At 37.3% G+C, this 7,727-nt stretch overlaps 1 protein-coding gene across 1 annotated transcript in view; it reads right to left on the reverse strand.

The window, feature by feature from the left end:
• Nucleotides 1-6,241: 6,241 nt before the first annotated feature.
• LOC107731631 (zinc finger CCCH domain-containing protein 3-like) overlaps nt 6,242-7,727 on the reverse strand; it is an 82,032-nt gene continuing 80,546 nt past the window's right edge. The window contains exon 12 of the mRNA XM_016542766.1: nt 6,242-6,730. Coding sequence (XP_016398252.1) covers nt 6,660-6,730 — 71 coding nt within the window. The 3' untranslated portion in view covers nt 6,242-6,659. The remainder of the gene's footprint in view (nt 6,731-7,727) is intronic.

A 7,727-nucleotide genomic window follows, 5' to 3' on the forward strand; every position in this document is an offset into this window, starting at 1 on the left:
CCGCTGACACGCAGTATCACTGAAGCACTGAAAGGGGCAATGTACCACTTTATACACATGGCCCATCTGAGCGTCCCACCCAGAGAACGGAAAGGACCAATGGGAGGAGGCGTAGCAGTAGACATGCATATTCCTATAGCGACGCCCCTATGTGGCAGCTGAGCCGAACGCGCAGCAGCTGACAGGGGCTTAAACAGGTGTTCTTCCCGCCCCCTAGCGACGACTCCCCTGCAACCGCACGTGGAAAGTGAGCGCGAGGAAAGGCAATAGCCCAGCTTGTCTTACTTAGAAAATGTTTATTTAGAACGGAGCAAACACTTCTTAAACGTTATATGCAATACAAACGCTTTAGGGATAACTTACACATTTATAAACGGATAACTTACACATTTATAAAACGGATTGTACGCGTAATTTTCACGACCAATTGAATTCTATATTTGATAGACACATGATTTAAAAAAAAAATCATATAGTTAAATTGACTTATTTTTCACTTCAAAACTAAAAGTCAGTCTTATGAGAAATTGCAATAGGCCTACAATGAAAGCAAAATGAATACACATCGACTACTGAATTCACTATTAGGAAGGGAAATTATGACGCAATAACACAATGTTTGCACTTTTAACACTCTGCTAAGTTATTTCTCATTTAAAAATGTAAATGTGATTCAATAAACTCCAGTGCAATTCAGAGCAATATTAAACTAATTATGCATCACATTTCCTTTCACAACAATTAGGCTATTTATTAACAATTAATTATTTGCTATCATTTATTTATTAATTTATCAAAAGCGAGACATCCTTAAAATCCAGGAGATAGCTATGGCATAGGATAATTATTCTACAAAAACCCTACTGTGTTTGGACAGACCGTTTAAAGTTAAAATTGATTAGATAATTATGTATTAAGCTGCATATTTCCTCAATGTGCCGTAACCCCGTGAACAGTCATTCAGTGTATTGATCTGATAGGATAACACACGCGCAACTTTCCTCCCTGTTTATGACCTATAGGCGGTGACGGACTCAATAACGCGTGATCCAGCAATAAAATCAATCCACATTTCCGCCGGATAGAGAAAAATGCGCAATTTGTGCGGGTGAGTTAATTATGATCCGCCTCGCCAGTGCCAGCCACGCTCCGGATTTCTTTCGCAATTAACCTCTAATTGCATCTCGACTCATCTGCACGGATCGACAAATAATTAAGCCCCACGCAGCGCGCGCCTTCATCACCACAGCATATGTCTTAATCAGAGGAGCCAGTCTCGCGCTGAAGGAAGTACCCAAAGATGAGGGTCAGTCTAGCACCCTATGCGAGGCCGGGTCCTTATTGCAGTGTAAGGACACCGAGGAATGTAGATCAATATAAAAATGTTTTAAATATTATTATAGTGCTTTGTTAAAAATAAAAGAGACAGAAAGACATAATGAGAGACACTTAAAGGAATAGTTCAACTAAAATGAAAATGTACTTACCCTCAGACCATCCGACATGTAGATATGTTTTTCTTCATAGGATCAGATCTGAGGAATTTAGCATAACATCACTTGCTCAGCAATGGATCCTCTGCAGTGAATGGGTGCCGTCAGAATGAGAGTCAAAACAGCTGATACATGCAGGACTCCAGTCCATCAATTAATGTGAAGCAAAAGCTGTTTGTAATAAACACATTTTTAACTTCAATCTGTTGTTTTTGGCTAAAATATGAGTTGTCTATCCATAATATTGCTTTCTCCAGTGAAAAAGTTGTCTCGTCTGAATCAGGAGAGAAATATGCACAGATCAAGCACTGTTTACAAGCCAAAACCGTTCTAAACAAATGTCTAATTTTGATGTGAAAGAACAACAGGGAATGGACATTTATCACTTGATTTCAAAGGATTATGGACTGTTATTTTGGTCAAAAGCGACAGTTTAAAATTAAAATGGCATAATCATGTATTTGTTTTTTTTTTACAAACACTGCCGTGTGGATTACTTTTGGATTATTGTGATGCTTTTATCAACACTTATTCTGACGGCACCCATTTACTGCAGATAATCCATTGGTGAGCCAGTGATATAATGCTAAATTACTTCAAATCTTTTCCGATTAAGAAATGATCTGTTCCGATGAAACTCACCTACATCCTGGATGGATCCTGGATTTTTGGGTGAATTATTCCCTTAATTACTGTGTTTGACAGGCCTTTACATTCATATGCAGCACTCAGTAATTCCTCACTCTGTAATTGGCTCAGATAACACTTGCCAATTTATATTAATGTATGTGTATTTTCTAAGCTTCAGTGTGAATTATCAAAATAAAATCTGCTGTATAACTTACTTCTTACTACATCTGAGACCTCTACTAACTTTATGAAACATGCTAAGACTTTCTTTCCAGGTGCCAATGAGTGAAATACAGACACGCTTGAGGCTCAAATCTGCCAACGGAGGGGAAAAAAGAAAAGCCTAAGAGGACGGGACAAATCATATCAAGGTATTTGAAGTTGAAGGTGCGCTAAGTCATTATGGAGGTTTTATCAAATAAGCATGAGTGGACCTCAAAGTCCAAGCTAAGCAGTCCGCTTTGAAAATGCCACATTTAAGAAGATCTGCCATCGTCCATTCAGTGAGTGGAAGGTAGGTGGGTGGGTGTGGATGTGGCCGAGGGCTTGAGACATAAATTTTGAAGTCAGGGCTTTCATTGTGCCTTTGCATATTGGGAGTTAGCTGCTGGTGCAGTTCTACCGATTTAAGCAAAATGGACATCAGCATGTCCAAGGAGAAAAAGAGTATGATAGTGTGAAAGAGAGAAGGGGGGTTTGGACTAGACATCTGTGGAAATGACTGAGACGGATTTGTCCGGTTAACCCCTCTTTAGCCAAAATAGTTGAGAGGTGCGAGGTGGAGTAGGGGGTTATCGGAAGAGGGTTTGGAAAGGAGGTTTCTGTGGGCCTCAAAATCCCACAAATGCCCGTTCAAAGACTCAGCAGTAATCGTTCGACTACATTCAAACTAACAAGTATACAAAGTTCTATGAAGTTCTCAGCGAAAAAAGTGAGTTAGAAAGAGCAAGACGACAGAAAAGAGCATGTTAAAGAGAAAAAGAGACTGATTCCTTAAAGAGAACCAAAAAAAGTTGAAATGGACACAGGAAGAGATTTGAAAAAATGTACTAAAACTCAAAAGAGCTTTAAAAATGGCAGACGAAGAATGGCAAAAAGATAAACAGCAATAAAGCACAAGCAGAAAGATTGGAAAGAGAGCAGGAGGAAAAAAAGGACAGAGGACAGATATACTAATGACTAACTACTTGCAGTGGAAGTATGATCTTTATTGATGGGCTGGAGTCTTTGCTGAGCTGTAACAGGTTTGTCTTTTTTATGCCTAGGCGATCTATTGAGGTAGAGAAAAATTACACTTGACCTTTCATTCTTTCCTTTTCTCATTCAAGTGAGATTGTCCTCGAATAAATGTGAATGTGTTTTCCTCCTTTCTCTCTCGCTCTCCTCCTCCATTCTCTTTCACATGCGCTTTTACTAAAAATTGAAATATTGATCTTAATTAGAGTTTGCCGAGCTCAGCAGCTCGCGTTGAGCTTTGAGACAAGCGGCAGCAGACATCTGTCTAAGGCACTTACATCCTCGCCGTCAGAGCGAGAGAACGAGAGGGAAGGGGAGGGTGAGAAAAGAAAGAGTGATTGCTCCATGAATTTCTCTTTCTTTTCCCATGCAGATAACAGAGACTGGTGAGTGACCATTGTTAAAGAGTATCATGAATACGGATATATGCATCCCACCTCACATCTTTTCCCACCTCATCTTTTTCCGCCTTTCTGTACAAATCAAAGGTTATGACTTTACTGTACTAACTGAAGTTCTATAGTAATTAATTTAGGGGTTGTTTTGTTTGACATTAAACACTGAATGTTAAATAAAAAGAAAATTACCGTATTGGCCCGAATATAAGACGACCGTGTTTTTTCAGATGTATTTCCAAGAAAAAAACATTGTCTTATATTCGGGTCAATACGGTACTTAAAAAAAAAAAAAAGTACTGAATGGAGGATGAAGAACAAGATCTTTCTGCATGATGTTGCATCCGAATGAAAAAAAATCACATCAATTTATTAATGGATTAACTAACTTTAATGGATATTATATGGGGAAAAAGACAGTTCTATGTCCTTTGTTTTATATATATATAAAAAATGTGGTACCGGTGAAGCACAGTGGAAGTAAATAGGGCAAGTTTGGTAGAATTTTAAAACTAGAGACGAGAAGCTTATATTAAAAAAAAGCCTTTAACTCTAAACTTATGTATTATTTTATTAAGTTGTTTAAATTGTAATTTTAATGGTATTTTGGGGTTTGAGGCTTTAGATTTAGGCAACAAAGTTGTAAAAGTGACCTCTACACATCAAAGTTGAGTAAGGGATTAATAAAAGTGAATAAGGCCAATTTGGAGGATTTAAAAGCAGAATTATGAAGCATACATTTTTTAAAAAAGCATTTAGACCTACTCGTGTTACATTGTATATATTGAGTAGTAATGTTGTACAAAATGTAATTTTAATTGTTATTATAGGTTTTTAAGCATTATGTTTAGGCAAAAAAGTTGTAAAACTGGACATAACTTTACACAGCAAACGTTAGTAAGTGATTTTGTCAAACTAAATGTTAATATTGTTAAACATATTGTTTGTTTTATGGCTATATATTTAAAACTGTATTTTAACATTAAAGTTGCCAAACTCATTTTATGTGCATTTTTCATTCATAGACTCATACCTGACAAGACAAAATTAATTTTTGTGGTGAGCAAAATTATGTAGAATATTCTTCAGTTAACTTGTGTTAAAACTTGTGCATTATTTCACCTTTAAAGTCGTAAAAATGGTATTTAAATTGTTATTTTATGGTTTTAGGCATTACATAGGCAACAAAGTTGCAAAACTGGACAACACTTTACACAGCAAACATTACTAAGTGATTTTGTCAAAATAAAACCATGGCAACATGCATATTGTTTGTCTTGTGGCTATATAATTGAATCCATTTTAATGTTTAAGGATTGGCCCTACTTCCAATACAAGCACCTTACTTTTGTTCAATAAAAGGAGGGACAAATCAAAATTATTATTTTGATAATCAACATTGTCACAAGTCAGTTGAGCTTAACTATGAACTCCGGCATTCCTTTAAAATAAAAATAAAATCTATAAGCAAGAGCCGCAATGCAAAAAAGACAAATAAGCTAAGAGGGGTTAGGTGATGTATGACAACTTTAGTTGATTTTACAACACCCATATCAACATGCATTCTTGTGAAGTATTCCTTCCTGCATGAACGATTAAGCAGAAGAGAGAGATAGACAGAGAAGCCAGATGAGGGAGTGCTTTCCTTCCCTCCATACCTCTATGTCATCGTAAACGTGGCTCGCATCATGGGCACGGCCTTTATCTCGTTAACACGGCGGCAGGCTTGTCAGTGCCAGCGAGTGTGTGGTGTTCCGCAGCGAGACCCTCGCCACGGTATATTAATGCCCCCTGTCGCTGCTGCCGGCGACGGTTAACCAGGTTTCCCGTCGCGACCGGCAGTCGTTTGTCACGGAGCACGGAGCACGAGGCCTTGGTTCAGCGGAGCATTAATAGTCTGAATATCAGCAGTCTCCGCACAGTGAGGGGCGTTCAAGGGATTACAACTCCCATCATCCTCTCTATACCACTGTTTAACACTCAACATACTAATTACATTACCCGACGGAGAAGAGGAGGAACCAACGGATCCTCAATCAAATGCACATTTTAGGAAAAGACAGGGAGAAGGAAAGGAAAATGACATTGTCAGAAATTAGTTGTGATGGATTTGGTCAGACAGCAGTTAGTGAGAGGAGAAGAAAAATGAGTTTTGAGGAGTGTGAGGGAGACGTAACGTTTTTTTTCCGTTTCCTATAGATTCCTTAAGACTCAATTACAGTGACAGACATGCAGCCATGAGCGATGTTCTTCACATCCACCTGCCTCACAACACGTGTAGAGAAATACCGATACTTTTCACGTTAAACGATGCTATTCGGAAAACAACTTGGGAGTGAGGTGGTTTGTGATGTTATATGGTTCAATAACTGAAAAATTGGTTAAATATGGTTAAAGAACTGAAAAAATTCGTCTTCCATATATGCAAACATGCTCAGAAACAAAGACAAAGTCGTGCAAATCACAAAGCAATTTTATTTACTTTTTGAAAAGACATTTTCACAAGCTCGCATTTGAAATAATACAATTTCTTTGCATAACAAACCACTATAGAAATGCCATTTTAAAAATCCCTGAGAATTACATATACATATACATTTTGAAACTAACTCACTGTGAACGTCTGCATTTTTTCAGAATAGTATTTGATTATAATGCATAAATTCAGTTCTGTAGTAGTGACAGTTTATGAACATATTCCGAGAAATGTTTAATCAATTGCATTTCGAAATTCCTCAAACCAAACATGTGAATTCACACCAAAAAGTAGCTGTGAACGTCTCAAGTAAAGAAGATGTCTTTGTAAACCATTTTGTAACAGTTTAGGAGAATTTATACTGTATATTATTAAAGTAAAAATCAAGTTAAAATGTTTCAAAGTTTATTACCAATTAAAACTCCTCCATCAGCCCTCCTTTGGCAAGCTTTCTGTCTGTGTTGTATATAAGAATCGCGGCTTGATATGTAGTGGCTTTCCTGTAACAGAGAGAAGAAAGGAAAGGAAAAATTCCACAAGGAAACAGTGCAAACAATAGATTTTTCATGTTTTTATGGTTTGGTTACACAGCAGTAACTGAAGTCAAAAGTGAAAGTAGAGGAAACTTTGATTTGTAAAAACAAGACAGACAGACAAGAAATAAATAGCACCTGCTATATCATGGCAGGAGTAGCTATCGCTCTGTTTTACTGATAGAGGAGTGACACAGGAGTGTGTGATTGTCTCAGGGTGAGTGATAGCACAGAGACGGAGGGAGAAAGAGAAGATGCAGGCAGTGACGCATAGAGTCTGGGCTAATTTATGCAAAGCAGAGAGAAGTTTGTCTTTAAGGCCACAATCTTTACAGTGAGAGTTAAACTGTCATTCGTTACAATTAACTGCTCTTGGTGTGAATGTGGTTGTGGATGTGAAGGCAAAAGTATAACCTCACCAGGGTTGGGAATAAAAAAAAATTTTAAAAAAAAAATAAATAATGTATATATATGTACTTAAACCAAAAATTATTCAGACACAAGATATAATTTTTGATATCTTTTTACTAGTGGTTGCAGGACACTATAGTTCATTTATGTAAGTGAAGATAGCAAAATAAAGTAAACTGTGACATATCCAACAACTCTTCATACAGTGGACTACCAGTAAAACTGATAAAAATTTGGGACCAAAAATTATTCAGACACCATGTTTTGCTTAAGTGTTTCTTCTTTAAAGGGGTCATATCATGCGATTTCAAATTTTCCTTTCTCTTTGGAGTGTTACAAGCTGTTCGTGAATAGATAAGATCCCTAAAGTTGCAATGACTAAAGTCTCAAACCCAAAGAGATATTCTTTATAAAAGCTAAGACTCGCCCACGCCCTCCTAAAACACCTAGTTTAAACACGCCCCCACATATCTACGTCACGATGTGGGAAGATTTGCATAACACCACCCAAATGTTCACACAAAGAAAGAAGGCGTAACTTTATTCTCGCTGT

The sequence above is a fragment of the Sinocyclocheilus rhinocerous genome, unplaced genomic scaffold, assembly GCF_001515625.1.
Source record: "Sinocyclocheilus rhinocerous isolate Xijiao unplaced genomic scaffold, SAMN03320098_v1.1 scaffold1180, whole genome shotgun sequence".
In the NCBI taxonomy this organism is placed as follows: domain Eukaryota; kingdom Metazoa; phylum Chordata; class Actinopteri; order Cypriniformes; family Cyprinidae; genus Sinocyclocheilus; species Sinocyclocheilus rhinocerous.